At 37.0% G+C, this 18185-nt stretch overlaps 2 protein-coding genes across 7 annotated transcripts; both read left to right on the forward strand.

Annotated features, from left to right (window-relative positions):
• The first annotated feature begins 246 nt into the window (after nt 1-246).
• LOC113062920 (exocyst complex component 1-like) lies at nt 247-12946 on the forward strand. 6 transcript variants are annotated; one of them, XM_026232997.1, is made up of 21 exons: nt 247-392; nt 956-1087; nt 1180-1310; nt 2190-2349; nt 2610-2627; nt 3226-3413; nt 3629-3856; nt 4615-4747; nt 4841-4950; nt 5138-5206; nt 6958-7107; nt 7988-8096; nt 9236-9280; nt 9742-9905; nt 10348-10449; nt 10535-10608; nt 10699-10927; nt 11015-11198; nt 11789-11988; nt 12131-12325; nt 12431-12946. In XM_026232997.1, exons 2-21 carry the CDS (start codon nt 964-966, stop codon nt 12581-12583), a joined length of 2766 nt encoding a protein of 921 aa, XP_026088782.1. In that variant the 5' UTR covers nt 247-392; nt 956-963; the 3' UTR covers nt 12584-12946. The 6 variants fall into 6 exon arrangements, with proteins under 6 accessions (XP_026088782.1, XP_026088785.1, XP_026088786.1 ...); XM_026233000.1 differs by lacking the exon at nt 9236-9280; XM_026233001.1 differs by lacking the exon at nt 5138-5206.
• A 1464-nt stretch (nt 12947-14410) lies between these two features.
• Nucleotides 14411-17953, forward strand: LOC113062921 (carbohydrate sulfotransferase 14-like). The gene is made up of 2 exons (XM_026233004.1): nt 14411-14890; nt 16428-17953. Exons 1-2 carry the CDS (start codon nt 14618-14620, stop codon nt 17253-17255), a joined length of 1101 nt encoding a protein of 366 aa, XP_026088789.1. The 5' UTR covers nt 14411-14617; the 3' UTR covers nt 17256-17953.
• The last annotated feature ends 232 nt before the right edge of the window (nt 17954-18185 follow it).

An 18185-nucleotide genomic window follows, 5' to 3' on the forward strand; every position in this document is an offset into this window, starting at 1 on the left:
AAGGGTTTATCTTCAGAGATAAGGACAGAGCTGTTAAACTGTATGGATGACACAAGCTCTGATATATTATTAATCATCGGTTTCACATCATCTTTATATGCACACGAGATCTACTGAATTAAAATTAGTGTCAAATAAATCATGGCTTGTGTTTGTTCTATAATGACAATACACAACAAAGAATTAAGGGACTTTTACTGTAGAAAACACTAACCGGAAGCAGGAAGTTTATGTTTACCTCTCTCATTCAGTTTTCTTCTTCACACTGCTATCAGGGCAGGGTCCCTGACAGCTGATGTGATATTATATAAAAAAAAGCTTTTATTTTTTTAACTAATACAAGTTAATACGTTAAATAAGGAAATTTCGTTGCTAAATTGGATAAACGTAAGGTAAGTTTCGACAAGTGGTTGCAGTTTATTGGCTTCTCGAAAAGGCCACTGCGTTGTTTACGGTGTCAGCTGACCTTTTCATCAAACATTTTGTTTTTTTATAACAATATAGGCATCTTCACCTATATACAAAACATAGTTATATAATCTGAGATCTAAAATATCGTCACGAAAATCTCAAAAATAATTTTGGCAGTAACTGTATTGTGCAACGGTATTCACGTAATATCCTTATGGATGTAACGTTATATCATGTTAAAGAATAATTATCATATTCATATACTGTGGTATTTTCATGTGAAGGACTCAATGAAGGACAAATGTTCCTTTAGGTTGTCAATAAAAGTTTGCCTTCATGTAATGCTTCAGCCAAGTTTGTAATGTCTTATTGTATATTATCTTCAATAATGTATTGACATTTAATAATATGTTGCATACAAAAGGGTACTCTTTAGATTTTTGAAAGAATAGCACAGCATCAATCATAAGAAGGTCCTTTCAGCTTACATTTGTTTAATGCAAATATTTTTTTTACTGAGCCATTTGGGCTTTTTTAATTTCAGAAACAAACATGACTGCCATCAAGCACGCCCTTCAGAGGGATATTTTCACTCCCAATGATGAGCGTCTGCTGAGCATCGTCAATGTCTGCAAGGCAGGGAAAAAGAAGAAGAACTGTTTCCTGTGTGCCACAGGTAGAGCACAGACACAGATCCATGTCAGAGGATGTCTGCAAACCTTTTTTTTGTTGTTTATTTTCTCTGTCAATTCTTTTTATTGTTATTAGTGACTACAGAGCGCCCGGTGCAGGTAAAGGTGGTGAAAGTGAAAAAAACAGATAAAGGAGATTTCTATAAGAGACAGATGGCATGGGAACTACGCGACCTGACGGAGGTTGATGCCAAAGATGCCAATAAGGTCAGAGGTCATATGTTAAAGGAAATAAATATCAGTAATAAAATATCTATTACTAAATATTATGGATACATAATATACCTGTACCAGATTGCTTCTTGGATGATATTGTATACACGGTTATTTTATAAGTATTTATATACTAGGAAAGTATATACTTATAAATATTCATTACTATGTTCTTTTGTCCTATATTTTGAATTAACTTTCAGTTTTGATATCTATCTATCTATCTATCTAGCTATCTAGCTATCTTTCTATTTTTCTATATATATCTTTATAATGCTTTTTTTTTAGAATTTTAGTTCAGTTTTGGCAAGTTGATGTACTTTTGGCACTTTAATTTCTATTGAACCTTATTAACTTATAACTTAAAAATTGTTTTATTTGAGTAATTTTAGTACTTCAACTTCAACTTATTTTGTTTCAGTTAGCTGCCAAAGCAACATTTCTACTTAAATTTTTTTTTTAATTTTAATTTAAAATTTTATACTTTTTTTTATTTAACAAAGACATCTTTATTTTACTTTAGTTTCCAATAATAACACCATTTGGATTATTATAATTTTTTAAATAATTTAAATTAAATGTGAGATTACCTTTGCCTAACAGTCAATCTTTAAAAACACTAATAATTTAATAACATGGTTAAATTTAATCTTTAGAAAAAAATAAATAAAAAAGAATACATTTAAATACTGTACATAATAAAGCTGTTATACCTAAATTCATATATAGGACTTAAAGTTACTGGATTAACTTTTTATTGTTTGTATTTCAATTATTCAGATATTTGGGGGAATATTGGGGGATATTAATTATTTATCGACTTGGTATCGGCCTGAACTTACTGAGCTTTTCCTGTACTTTTCCATTCTTCAGGAGAACCCAGAGTTTGACCTTCATTTTGAGAAGGTTTATCGGTGGGTAGCGAGCAGCACTGCAGAGAAGAATTCGTTCATCTCGTGCATCTGGAAGCTGAACCAGCGCTACCTTCGGAAGAAAGTGGAGTTTGTAAATGTCAGTCCACAGCTGCTGGAAGGTAATAGCATGTTGTCAAAAAATACCAATGTACAGTATTTCTAATATGTAATTACCTCACAGTTACCTGCTGTGATAGAACTGTGCAGAACTATTAGATCTGCAGCGATAGGAACTCAAACTAGTTTCTGTTTTCCTGTGGCTACTGTTCTCTCTCTGTCTTTTTCTGAGCGCTCTGAGATTCTGCAGTGTGTCTTTTTGAGTGTCCCTTAATGCTTTAACCTGATCTGTGCTGTTCTCTCTAAATCTCTCACTTACCAGAGCTTCCTAAAGCTGAAGGTTTGTACGCTGTTTTTTCTTCCATCTTTCATCCTTCTCCATTAACCTACTCCAGTTTCCAGTTCTCCTGCTATTGTTTCCCCTTCATTAATTGTCTTTCTTACTCCACATTAATTCATTTGCATAATCACATATAGTTACCCACTGCTCACTCTCTAGATTGTGTTTGTGTACATGTCACTTACACTGCATTCCTGTGGTAGTTTATTTCATATACTCATATGCACACATACACGACCATTCAAAAGTTTGGGTATGTTTTTACGCTCACCAACATTTATTTAATTAAAAATACAGTAAAAATAGTAAAATTGTGAATAATTTTTACCATCTTTCTATTAGAATGTAATCTCGTTCTATTATAATCTTACAAGTTTTCTATTATAATATTTTTAAACATGTAATTTATTAATGTGATGGCAAAGCCATTTCAAATATCAAAAGAACATCATTTATTTCTATGATAAAGGTCCTTACTGTCATATAACATATAGTGTCGTTAAAAAAAAAAGACAGACTTTTGAATGGTAGCATATAAAGTACTATACATTTGAGGTTAATAAGGGCACTATTTTCATGTTCCTTTCCTTCTTCTCAGAGTCGGTCCCGAGTGGAGAGAGTCAGAGTGTCGCAGGGGGAGATGAGGATGCTCTGGACGATTACCAGGAGCTGAACACCCGTGAGGAGCAGGACATTGAGAGCATGATGGAGGTCTGCGAGTACGCCATTTCCAATGCAGAGGCCTTTGCTGAGAAACTGTCCCGTGAGCTACAGGTCCTAGATGGGGTAAGTATGTTTAAATGTTTTCTGAAGGAAAAACACCAGTGTGTTAGTCAGCTAGTGTTAGTTAGTATCTAAATTTAACTGAGTGCCATAATTACAGTAATGGTAAATGGGAATTGATTAGAGAATAGCGGATACTATCAAGCAGTCATATCAGAGATAAAACAAGGCTTATTTTATATTAGCATGAATCGTAATCTCTGTTCTTCTCTGCTCAGGCTAACATCCAGTCCATCATGGCCTCAGAGAAGCAGGTGAACATCCTGATGCAGCTGCTGGATCAGGCTCTGGCAGAGGTGGACAACATCGAGGGGAAGCTGCTCAGTTATGAGGAGATGCTTCAGAGTGTGAAGGAGCAGATGGACCAGATTTCCCAGAGCAACCGTCTCATCCAGATCAGCAACACCAACAATGGCAAACTACTGGATGAGATCCAGTTCCTCGTGGTATGTTGGGCCACAGTAGAAACAGATCCCAGAAAACATTCTTATGTTGAATGAAACACAGCATTAACATAAGAATTCCAGATAAACTAGACACGCATATTCCTTATAACATTTCCACTCTTTTAATGAAAACTGTATGAAATAAGGGATTCCCAAACTTTTTATTTGTCAAAAAAAAACCTTTGACCCCGAACGATTCCTGGAAATGTCCCTGAGATTTTAAGTTACACAATGCATTCGCATGTTCAAAGTTCCCTGATAATGATTAATATTTAATCTTTTATAGTATGTGTTTTATTTGGAATTGTTTTAATTCTAATATTATTAATTATAATTTACATTTTTTTATTGAATTAATTATTAGCTTTTGATCAAGAGATGCAGTTCTTTCACAGACCCCAGTTTGGGAAACCCTGTATTAAACTGTAAATATAAATACTTTTATTTTGCCTAATGGTGAAATATGAGATATATATATATATATATATATATATATATATATATATATATATATATATATATATATATATATATATATATATATATATATATATATATTTTTTTTTTTTTAACTTCTGTACTTTTGTTAATTTACATTCTTTTCTGCCAGGGTGAGCAAAGTTGTAGATGTTTCAATTGTGCTTCTCTTTTGTTTGATACTAAAACAAACTCCAATGAAAGATTACTGGCATGATTAGAATTCTGATAAGTTCATAATTCTCTCTTTTGTTAATGTATATATTTTTTTTCCATAAAAGAACTACATGGATCTATCGAAAGGGCACATCAAGGCTTTGCAGGAAGGAGATTTATCTTCTCCTAAGGGCATCGAGGCCTGCATCAACGCGTCTGAGGCTCTGTCACAGTGCATGAACGTGGCACTCAATCCAGGTACTGCTCTCAATCTTCACCCACTGAGTGAAAACAGCACTTCGAGGTGTGCATGAGCAGCATTAATCATGTTTGTGTGGTGTCCTGTGACAGGCCATGATAAGCTGATGGCAGTCAAGCAGCAGCAACAACTGTTTTCTGAGCTCAGAGACACTTTTGCCCGACGTCTCACCAACCACCTCAACAACGTGTTTGTGCACCAGGTAACATTATTACACACATTACAGGTAAAGAACTTACATAAATGAGGAGTATTAGGGTTTCTTTCCTTCTCCTACAAGTCTTTATCTGCCTCTCTCTGATTGATTCTTTCTCCTATGTTCCTGTTTGGTCACCAGTCGTGTCTCTCTATATCACTTTACTTCACTGTGCTCTCTGTTCCTCTGTCAGTTCAACCACTTCAGTCACTTCAAAATGAGCATCCCTCAGTTCTATAGGTCGTCCTGTCTGTCACTCCCTGTGAGTACGCCCACTCCAGCACCGTTTGACCCGCCCACTCTAACAGTCACACAACTCCACTTCCTTAAACCTAACTGTCTCATCAATGCTTCTCCCTTCATTTAAGCATGTTCATGGTGATTTAAACCAGACATTCTCATCTTAGGGTTTTCTAAGATGATCACCCCATAAACCTCCCAGCCAACATCATTCTCGTGTTAGAGGCTGAAGATTTAAAGGGGTCTTCATTGTCTTGTTTTGCTCACTCTCCGATGGAATTGTGAGGTGCTGGTGAGAAGACATGGCCTGATCAGCATGCAGTTCCTCTGTGTTTTGCTCTTATGATGTGGATGTTTCATAGATGCATTTAGAAGGAACTGCTTGACTGTGAGAATAGCACTACTGCTGGTTTGGTAGCAATGTTCATAGATTCATGAGACTTGGTGATTTTTGCTCGACTAATTACTGTTTGAGCTTGGTGTCACTGTAATATAACAGCAACATTTTTTGTGGGAGTAGGGCTGGGTGTTTATGCAGATTTCCTGATTCGATTTAATTCTAATGAACAAACTCTCGATATGCCTCTGTAATGATGTCAGTTTTCTCTTCCATGTGGAGTGATATTTTCTTTCTGCTAATTCTGGTATCAGTTTTTCACTGGTTGTACTGTATGTTTTTAGTTAACCAGTTCATAGTCATTTGTTTGTAAATCACACTGTATGACAATCGACAAACTAAATATTTTTTTTCAAACGAATGTAATTAATATTTGCTTTATTAATTTGCTCACTATCATATTCATGTCTTTTCACTGTGTGCCGTATTGAGTGTTACCGTGGCTTTATTTGATAAAATATGATTCTCAATGCACACAGATTACAGAGTGCTCTGTTAGTTACAGTGTTTACTTCCTTTTTATTTGTTTTTAAAAATATTTATTTATTTGTGAAAAATACCCTAATAGGATCACAGAATTAATTTGCAAATTATTTTAATTTTCTTAAATATTAATATTATAATTATACAAAATGAATTCATATTTAAGAAATTTGAAATAATTTGAATTTAATGTATTATATAAATTTTATATACTGCATGTGTATGTATTGATGTGTATATATACATGCATACAGTGTGTATATATATATATATATATATATATATATATATATATATATATATATATATATATATATATATATATATATATATATATATATATATGTATGAGTGTGTGTGTGTGTGTGTCTGTGTGTGTGTGTGTGTGTACATATACACACCCATAGATATTTGCATCAGCTGTCAAAAAAACAGTGTCGGTCGACCATTATTTTTTAATATACTAAAAATTAACCAGTTCATAAGTAATTTGTTCATGAATCAGACTGCACTGTTCACTTTGTATGTTTTTGATATACTAAAAATAATCGGTATTAAAAAAGTCATTTTTTTTTCCATGAATGAAATGCATTTTGCATTCAACCACGTTTGATCATAAAATATATTTTTTGCCATTATTTTGCGGTACCAGTTGCATCACATTCAATAGAAATTGGGAACAGATGTTCGTTACATATGACTTCGTAAAAAAAAGTCGTAAAGCAAACAAACACCAAATGAAGACCCTGATTTTTTGGAAAATCTGTATTTTTACCCAGCCCTATGTGGGAGTGAAAGTGTGTGTGTTCCTTAATATTAACTCGCTTGGACAGTGAAGTATTCTCATACTGGGTTTCCACTCACTGAGTGTGTCTGTGTGTTTCTGTTTGTAGGGACACGATCAGAGTTCCACACTGTCCCAGCACACAGCTGAGCTGACACTACCCAAACACAGCCCTCTGCACAGAGACCTGCTCAGATACGCCAAGCTCATGGAGTGGCTGAAAAACACCCAGAGAGAGAAATATGACGGTCTTTCCAGGGTAAGTGTTTATGACTTCCATCACTGCATTGATTATCACAGTAAATGTTATCATGACACGTGTCAGATAACAAAAGCATTTTGAAAGCATTCAGTCACGTTTGTACAAATTATTCCATCTTGATAAAGTCATAAAAGTGAATGGAAACCCTAATCGATGTACTGTGTGACAAGAGTCAAGGATAAAAACAGGATGTTTAATTAGAAAAATAGGGTGGGACTTGGGTGTTCCATTTTTACAGTTTGAATAAAATGTTACAGTGTACCTTTAATGGAACGATCAGTCCCATTATTTCTCTATGTTATAAAGCACTGTATGTTTTAACAGTTAAAATCACAAACAGTCAGTTACTGCAACCATTAAAATGCCATCATAATAATACTGCAATATATTATCCTTATATCCTGAGAGCCAATGGTTTTCATTTAGAAAAGCAATGTCTTAGCGAAGGAAAATAGCAGTTATATTTAATTTTAACTTTGCTCAGACTTGATAGTACTGCTAATGTTACTCTACAAACATTAGACCCAATAAATTCAGGGGCAAGACCATATTTAAGGGTTTATTCAGAGCGTTTAGTCATTTTCTGATCGTCACTCAGTGCTAATGTGATTCCCAAATGTTTTAGATGCATTTATCTCTGTTCTCTATTATTAAACTGTCTTTAAAATCAGAATTTGATGGCAGACTTGGCCTTGATGTTGCTGTATGTACTCCTGACAAATTGGGATTTGTGTCCGGTTCCCATTAATGTTCCCTCTGTCTCATTTCCTGGGATCTTTCTACCTTCCTCTAAATGAGAAAATTGCTGACAAGTTAAAAAAATCTAAATTTGGGTAAATTCCTTGTCCTCCCTTATTTTATTTAAATTTTTTTATAGACCTATGTGGATTACATGACCCGATTGTATGAGCGGGAAATTAAGGACTTCTTTGAAGTGGCAAAGATCAAAATGGCTGGCACTAGTAAGGATGGGAAAGGAAAATTTGGTAAGACCTCACTTTTTCTTTTTCTTTTTAAGTTTTTTAGGGATTTTTGTCCATGCTGTTTCTACAGTCACTGTATGTCTTGTGTCTGCTATATGCTTGTGTATGTTGTGTGTTGTCTGCGTGTGTGTGTGGTGTTTGTGATATGTGTTTTATTTTGCACTAATTTTACACTACATGACAAACACATAGTTTCAACAGAGCTGAATTTAAAGTATCCAATACAATTATCTAGTAAAAGCATTGAGATGTCAGTCATTGCTTGTTTCTGATATGATGGTGTGCAACGTCACGTTTTCATTGTAATGTTCTGACATGTGCTGCAAGGCCCACAGAGTGTGTACTATTACACGTGGCATTAAATGCATACTAGAGGCATGACAACCAAAGTATTCTGGGGACAAAAAACCCTGAATGCATAAGATTTCAGGATGTTTAGAACAATGTGGTGCATTTCACAAAATACTTGCAAAAATTTGGGCCTGGTAAATTATTATGTATTTTTAGATATATTAAATATGAATAGAAATTGTATTTATATCCTATCATTTATATTTTTTTTTTGGAAATTAGGATTGTGGATTTATTCCCTACACCATTAGTGTCACATTAAAACTATGTTAAATAAAAAAACAAAAAAACAAAAACAAAAAGAAAACCCAGTAATTTAAAAAAACATCTCTCACTCCATTGTGCCCCATTGAACTTTTTGTTTCTGATGACTGCAATGTCATATTAAGTAAAATTTATATATAAGCCCATTTTAATGTCATGAGTCCCTGTTTTTGCGTCTCTCATGATTGATGACTGCTGTCATTTCCAAGTACTTCGTCACTTCTGCCCATCCCTGGAAACATTCATCCATGCTTATGCTGGTAAACTTCCAGGTGTTAATAAGACGTTCCTCTTGTTTCAAAAGCTTACATTAGCAGTCCAATTTTCAACTTTTTCCTCCACGTCATGAAATAAAATAAGGTTTTTGTTTCCAAATGGCCAAAGAGCCCGAAGCCTAGATTCAGCCACTGCAGTGCATGTCATATTTGAAAACTTTGACCTTTAACCCCTAACTCTGGCACCATGCTGCATGATGTAAGCCTAACGTGTCTCTGTCTCTGATGCCTGCCTTTCTAACCGGCCAACAGCCACGCTTCCGCGGAAAGAGAGTGCCCTCAAACAGGAGGTGGAGAGTAAGTATCAGCGCCACATGCCACGCCTATCCCATAATGCCTTGCTTCCTCTTAGTCAAAAGGCATCTCTTCCTCAAAAGCACAGTAATCCATTCTCTTATCTTCAGTTTCAATGTTTCATGGTTATGCAAAACATGTGTTTTCAGTCTTGAGTTACATGCACCATTTTATGGATTTCATCTTACCTTATTCACTTTTCCTCAATCAATACTAACCTCAAACATGTCTACTGATTAATCAGAAATTAAAATGTTTAATGTTAATGCATCAGGGGTTGGGAGGGGGGGGGTTGATTATTTAATCTTGTCGTAAAAGGGTTGCATGTATACTGTGACCCCTTTCAGATCAACATGTACTTTAAAAGGTAAGCTTAATAACCCATATAGAAAGGTGATTGTAATGTAAATGAAGTTTTGACTTGTATGTTTTACATCCAGTTCATGTTCTGATGGTCTCTCCAGGCCTGCATGGGAGCTCTGGGAAGCTTACAGGCTCCACGTCAAGTCTGAATAAACTCGCTGTGAGCAGCTCCAACAGTAGGCGCTCTCAGTCATCGTCTCTGCTTGATATGGGCAACATGTCTGCCTCTGACCTGGACGTAGCAGACAGGACCAGGTTTGATAAGGTGCACCACCGCTAAAACTTGGGGATCGTTTCGGCCCATGTTTAAAATCCTGATTGGTTCTAAATTGTTACTTGAAATGTGACTCAATTCTTTAATTTGTTGTGCAAAGTATAATCATATACACTGATTATTTTTTTTATATATATAATTTACGAAATGTAATATCTTTATCCATGCATTAATTTCAAAAGTAATAGTTAAGACTTATTATTAGAATGATTTCTGAAGGATCATGTGACACTGATAAGTGAAACTTCACCTTTGGCATCACAGAAGCAAATAGCATTTGAAATATGTTCAAATAGAAAATAGTCATTTTAAATTGTAATAATTTTTCACAATATTCCTGATTGTACTATATCTTAAATGCAGACTTGGTGAGCACTTTTGAATGATAGTGTACATATGCCCATTGAAGGCCCTTCTTTGTGTTGCTTTCTAGATTTTTGAGCAGGTCCTGAGTGAGCTAGAGCCACTGTGTCTGGCTGAACAGGACTTTATCAGCAAGTTCTTCAAACTCCAGCAAAATCCCACACTAGCTCAGGTTAGTATCAGAAACAATACCGACTCAGATCTATGTCTGTATTGTATTTACGTGTGTTATAATGATGTTATAAATCCCTAATCAGGCAGAGAATGTGGATGACAGCGATGGAACGGTTCACTCCAGACCCCTCAGTGAACACAGACAATCAATATCTGAGTGAGTGACTGCTTTCTTAACCTCTTAGTTCATTCAAATCTGTTTTTAAGCAGATTATAAAAACTGATCATACATCCATTTCTCTTGCAGAAAGGACATGGTTCGGATGATGATGAATAAGATCTTTCAGAGCATTGAGACCGAGCTGAACAGTCTGATAGCTTTAGGTGATAAGATAGACAGCTTCAACTCTCTCTACATGCTGGTAAAGATGAGTCACCATGTCTGGACGGCCGAAAATGTTGATCCTGCATCCTACCTCAGCACAACGCTGGGCAATGTGCTAGTCACTGTCAAGAGAAACTTTGATAAATGCATTGTAAGTGGAGCTCATGTCAAGCATTGTTTGATGTATTGATGGCGAGACCAACAAACCAATCTGCTGATGTTTCTGTTGCTCTTTTAGTCTGGACAGATTCGCCAGATGGAGGAGGTGAAGATTTCTAAGAAGAGTAAAGTGGGCATCCTGCCATTTGTCACCGGCTTTGAGGAGTTTGCTAAGCTAGCTGAGGCTATTTTCCGAAATGCAGAAAGACGGGGTGATCTGGATAAGGCCTACATTAAACTCATCAGAGCTGTCTTCAGTAATGGTGAGGATCATAACCAACGGGACATCTCATACATTTGTTAATTCATAACTAGTTGTTAGAATGTGCTAAATATCTTGAAATGCTGCTTTTCAGACTTATTTAGTCTTTTTTTTATATATATAAAGAGAAAGAAAACATGATAATATGATAGATGCGTAATTGAGGCATTGCAAGAGTGTTAATTTTATACTTCTACACATATAATTTATTATTATTTTGTATTTTTCCAAATATTTTTTATATTTTTATATATGAAATCAAAATATAAATACTATATTTGCAGTTTAGTTCACTTTGCATATAGTTTAATATATTCTTTGTTCAGTTTTAGTTTTAGTCATTTGAGTTCTTCAGCTTAAACATATTTTATTATAGCAGCATTTCACAATTTTTCTTCAAATTATTTATATTTTATTTCAGCTTTATTTCAAGTGCTGAAAACCAATAACGACACTGTTGAGAACCATCCATTAATAGAGAATTTAACTCATCATTCCATTTACATTTTCAGTGTTTGCGGTTCTGCTTTCTATATTGTTTTTAACCCTCTTGCTCATCTAATTGGTCTCTTTCTGTTTGCATATCCATAGTGGAGAAAGTGGCCAACGAGAGCCAGAAGACTCCACGTGATGTGGTGATGATGGAGAACTTCCACCATATCTTCTCAACACTCTCCAGCCTCAAGATCTCCTGTCTGGATGCAGAGAGAAAGGACGCCAAGCAGAAATACACAGAACACCTGCAGTCCTACGTCATCAACTCACTGGGCCAACCGCTAGAGAAACTTAATGTAAGCCAAATCTTCATGGAGACCAGGTTTGAACATCCATGTAAAAAAACTAAAATATGCTTGGACTGTAAAATGTGAAATGTACTTGGATTCTTCAGCCTAAATGTGCATGGACCATTTTTATTTTCTTTCCAATTTGCAGCATTTCTTTGAGGGAGTGGAGGCGCGTGTAGCTCAGGGTGTCCGTGAAGAGGAAGTGAGCTACCAACTGGCCTTCAATAAACAGGAACTGCGTAAGGTTATTAAAGAATACCCTGGGAAGGAGGTGAAAAAGGGCCTGGACAACCTTTACAGGAAGGTGGATAAGCACCTGTGTGAAGAGGAGAGTCTGTTACAGGTGAGTAAAGCTAGACAAAAATAACACTAAATGGCTAAATTAAATGGCATCTATAATGTTTTTGCGATTCTTGAGTGTGAATGTGAATTTTGATTTGTCCACTAGGTTGTGTGGCACTCCATGCAAGACGAGTTTATTCGGCAGTACAAGCACTTTGAGGGCCTGATAAACCGCTGCTACCCGGGGTCAGGAATCACCATGGAGTTTACCATTCAAGATATGTTGGAGTACTTCTCCAGTATCGCTCAGTCCCACTAAAACAGGAAATGTAACAGTTGTGAAATTGAATGAAAAGTGCTGTGTGTGAAAGGGAAAGAGAATGAATGCTTACATTGTGTATATACAGTGCAGCTGTGTCATAAACACTGGAACCCTGTTTGTAACATGCAAATTGTGTTTCTGTTGTTACTCATTTCATTGTTTATTTTTTGAAAACCAAAATTGCTTTATAACACATTAGTGTAGTGAATCGCATATAACTGAACTCTCTTATTACTTGTACAAAACCTAAAACACTAAAAATATGTTTGCTGATTTTTCATGCACATGAATGCTGATGAGTATATCATACCATATCAACGCGTAAAAAAGGCCTGGAGTCATATGTAAGAAAATAAAGGATACCTTCATTTTAAGTTCATTTTGTTTTCTTCTTGTTCTTGATTGTGATTTTTGATTATAAAACAGATTATCATTGTGGTGTGGAATTCCCCAGCCAGGCTACAGCTACGCAAACTACATATTCTTGACTGGATAATCAGTGTCTCACTAGTCAAGTTTTGATGGATGAAGACTGCAATCAAAGTTAAGACGAATGCAATGGTGACCACTTAAAAATGATTTTACTAAAAAAACTTCTCATCGTCATTTTTTTTAAAACCTGTTTTCTGTGCCTGGACGAAATATTAGTTCAATTTTCTTTGTCTAATTTCCCAAATAAATCAAAGTCCAGGGAAGGGGCATGTGGCGGGAGCGAACGAGCAGGCAATGAGACAAAAGCCATGTACACTCACCTAAAGGATTATTAGGAACACCTATTCAATTTCTCATTAATACAATTATCTAATCAACCAATCACATGGCAGTTGCTTCAATGCATTAAGTGGTGTGGTCCTGAACTCCAAACTGAATGTCAGAATGGGAAAGAAAGGTGATTTAAGCAATTTTGAGCATGGCATGGTTGTTGGTGACAGACGGGCCGGTCTGAGTATTTCACAATCTGTTCAGTTACTTGGGAATTTCAAGCACAACCATTTCTAGGGTTTACAAAGAACGGTGTGCAAAGGGTAAAACATCCAGTATGCGGCAGTCCTGTGAGCGAAAACACTTGTTGTTGCTAGAGGTCAGAGGAGAATGGACCGACTGATTCAAGCTGATAGAAGAGCAACTTTGACTGAAATAACCACTCGTTATAACCGAGGTATGCAGCAAAGCATTTGTGAAGCCACAACACGCACGACCTTGAGGCGGATGGGCTACAACAGAAGAAGATCCCACCGGGTACCACTCATCTCCACTACAAATAGGAAAAAGAGGCTACAGTTTGCACAAGCTCACCAAAATTGGACGGTTGTAGACTGGAAAGGAAAAATGTTGCCTGGTCTGATGAGTCTCGATTTCTGTTGAGACATTCAGATGGTAGAGTCAGAATTTGGCGTAAACAGAATGAGAACATGGATCCATCATGCCTTGTTACCACTGTGCCGGCTGGTGGTGGTGGTGTAATGGTGTGGGGGATGTTTTCTTGGCACACTTTAGGCCCCTTAGTGCCAATTGGGCATCGTTTAAATGCCACGGCCTACCTGAGCATTGTTTCTGACCATGTCCATCCCTTTATGACCACCATGTACCCATCCTCTGATTGCTACTTCCAGCAGGATAATGCACCATGTCACAAAGCTTGAATCATTTGCATTGCATTACTCAACCACTAGCTAGTGATTCCAGCTACTTTTCTGGTTCACAAAACACTTCACAACTAGTTCCAGTATTATAGAAATTGTGTAATTTTAAAACGACTTGACTAGTGTCCCGCATCTCTCCATCAATCACGAACAGCTAAGACTTACAAGACCCCCCGAAATCTCTCTCTCCCCACCCCCATTACTCAATACTACATTTCCCAACATGCTCTCTTGAAAAGTTTTTTTCCTCCCTTCTTTTCACAGAAAGCACTGAAATCAGATGTTGGTTAGCTGCTTCACTGAAGCGATGGATGTGTGTTGATCTGTCGGTATTTTGAGTCACTGAGCCTCATTAACCGGACGGACTCTTTTACGCATGTGATTCACTATGCCGCCTCGCAAGAAGGAGCACGGGATTAAACGAGCGAGCGGATCCCTGGTCCACTTCAGACCGTCCGTGAGCGCGTCCACCGTTCGCCGACACTCCGCCGTCGTTCCTTCGGTGCTGACGTTCGCCGTGATCGTGGCATCCGGAGGCCTGTTGCTCATGATAGAGAAGGGAATGCTGAACAGCGTGCAGACTCCGCCGCCACGCGCCAGCGGGAAGAAAGTGGAATACCGAGCGAGGAATAGCGACGCAGCGGTGGACGTGGAGTCTCAGGTAAGATAGACGAACAGAGGCACAAATTCGCTAGATTGTGAATAAACAGTGGCGTATTTTGTAAAATTCCTAAATATTTTTATGTGTTTGCATGTAGTCCTCAGACTTTCCTCGAGTTTTTGCGAGTCAGTGCTGCAGTGAATTTTCACGATAACTCGGGCTGCGTTTCAAAACATTGTGAGCTTTCTACCTAGTCAACAATTCAGTCCAATACAGTGCCCCCTATTGTTACGTGGACAATTTAGCCACACGTAAAATGTTTTAAAAGTATCTTGGGTTGAATATGTAACGATAGATGCGCTAAAATCAAAGCAATAGGTCACAAAAATGATCAGAAAACTGAAGTTCTCTGATATTCATTTAAAACTCTAAAAGTGTCTCAGGTGTTCGTCCTTTGCCCAGCTAGTGCACTACTCTGAGTACATGGACAGAAAAGAGAGACAGTTTATGAGGAATAGAAACATTTAAGGCACTCCATACTATACTAATCAATATAGTACTTTCATGCCATTTGGTTTGCCCAAACTTCTCAATATCTTTTCCTCATTACTGCAGTTTCTTTCTGTACTGTACTTTTGGACACTAGTGTAAAAAGTAATTTTAAGGTTTAAATCCGATTATTCCTATTTATATCTGATTAATCCAATTATACTGTCCTATTACTACTCCACTGGAGGATCTATGGGTTTAGTTAAATTTGGTATGTGGAAAGCATCTTTGATGGAACACAGGAGCTCCATATTTCGTTCCAGAAAATATTAAACAGCTTCTTTCCTTCAAGCCAAGATATGAAATCTGAAACTTGGGGCCAATTCTTTCAAGGTAAGAACCCTGCTGTGCTCTTGACAGAAGAGTACAATCACATGACAGTTCAGTTCAGCTACCTTCTCTGATCTGTCTCAACCACTGATAAGAAATCTAGACGTTTTGATTGTGGAGTTGCCTATAGTATCCAGGCATTTTGTTTCTCCTCTATGCTCCGACTTAATGAAACGTGTTGATTTTTACAAAGCTCAACGGCCTGAAAAGTGAGGTGTGCTCTGATTGGACAGCTATCCAGTGCATTGTGATTGGCTGAATACCTCAAGCGTGTGATGGAAATATTTTGCCCTTTACTATAGGCTACTGTGATGTGTGTCCTGGTCTGAACACTGGCACGACAAGACAATAAAAAAAAAACAATAAAACCCATACAATTAAACGAGCCATTTGTTGCATCCAAATCCTCCCACATGCAGACGTAGACACCGGGGTGTGTTAGAATGAGCCGTATTTAGGGGGGTGTGGACGAGTCTTACATTTTATAAAGAATATCTCTTTGGGTTTGGGACTTTAGTCTTTTCAACTTTAGGTATCTTATTTATTTACAAACAGCTTGTAACACTCCAAAGAGAAAGGAAAACTTGAAATCGCATGATATGACCCCTTTAACAACCTTGCAGCTCCCAGTAGGTTTATAAAACTTTAAAACTAAATGTATGCTCAAGTTTTTCTGTTTTTTATTGTTCTAAAGTTATATATGCCCCTTTCCCCCCAGATTGTACAAGAGATTCGCAATCGCACCATAAGATCGATGTGTGGTCAGAAGAACATGCCTCACAGTGTGTGGTCTCTCAGTCCCCTGCAGAGGAAGACTCTCCTCCAGCACATACTAGTAAACGACAAGCATCGCTTCCTGTACTGCTACATCCCCAAAGTGGCCTGTTCCAACTGGAAGCGAGTGATGAAGGTACTGAGCGGGGCTCTGGCCAATGTAGACGTCAAAGTGAAGATGGACCATCGTGCTGATTTGGTCTTTCTTTCTGACTTTCCGCCCGAAGAGATTCGTCATCGACTACGACATTATTTTAAATTCATGTTCGTGCGAGAGCCGATGGCACGCTTGCTTTCAGCCTATCGCAACAAGTTTGGTGAAATTGAGGCTTATCAGCGGAAATACGGTGCGGAGATCATACGTCGCTATAGAAAAGGCTACGCAAAGGATAAAAAAATAGCAGGAAATGACGTGACCTTCACAGAGTTTGTGCGTTATTTGCTCGATGAAGACCCGGAGCGGATGAACGAACACTGGATGCCCATTTACAACCTGTGCCAACCCTGCGCCGTAAAATATGACTTCATTGGCTCGTACGAAAGGCTGGAGAGTGATGCCACTTACGTTTTGGAACGTGTCGGAGCGCCGCAACACGTGCGTTTCCCTGAACGCCAGACGTGGTACAAACCCGTCACCAAAGAAACGCTGCATTATTACCTATGCACTGTGCCACAGAAGTTTCTCAAAGAGCTCCTGCCCAAGTATATTTTGGACTTCTCTCTGTTCGGCTATCCTTTACCCAACACAACCACTGAATACTGTAGACATTAACAAAGGAATCGGGTTTCTACCAGCTATGTGAGAATGTCTATAATCTGTTATAATGTTAATATTTTAAAACTTTTTAATACATATATTTTAACCTGTACAGTATTGAAAATATATTTGAATATAAGCCTCAGTACAGTGTATTTGAGAGCTATTTAAAGTTCAGACCACTATTTAAAACTGGAAATACTCAATCAGCTATTTTTATTCATGAGATGCAGTAGGATGTCCATATTAGTGGGGATAAAATGAAGAACACTGTGCTGTGCACAAGAATATCGTGACAGTTTTATATTAGTAAGCACAAGCTTTCACCATTTTCATGTCTTTGTAATGTTAAAGTAACCAGTGTTTTTCTTTTTTGGTTATTTAGATAATCATTACCTCTGCTGTCCTTTATGATTTTGCTCATTAATCCCTTTGTAAATAGAAAAGGAAAAAAATAGAAAAGCGAGAAAATTAGTCTTCAACTAGCTTTTGAAGTCATGCCTATCTGTATCTAATGAATTGTGTTGAGTGTGTTGTTTTCTTATGACAAAAACAAATATCTCTGACCACAAACTTGAACCCTTTCCATCTGCCACTTCCTCTAAAAAGATGAGACTATGAGTTGAATCCCTTAATAGATTATGAGGAATGCAGTTTCACATCCAAAAGCAGAAACACTGTACAATGAGGAAATAAAATAAAAAAATCTTTGAGACTTGCAAGCTGGATTTCTTTGGGTAATGTTGGGTAAAATTGGTCTGAGAATAATATTAATATTAAATAACTAAACCGTAACAAGCTAATGGTGATTTAAATCATACAGCAAAACAAGAAAACTGTGAGGATGTAAAAGCTCAGCTTTTTCCCAAAAGATCAGTATGGATAACACACAGGGGATAACAGAAATTAACATTTAAAGGCTGTTTGCACCAAGAACTACAACAA

Source organism: Carassius auratus, chromosome 45 (genome assembly GCF_003368295.1).
Source record: "Carassius auratus strain Wakin chromosome 45, ASM336829v1, whole genome shotgun sequence".
NCBI lineage: Eukaryota > Metazoa > Chordata > Actinopteri > Cypriniformes > Cyprinidae > Carassius > Carassius auratus.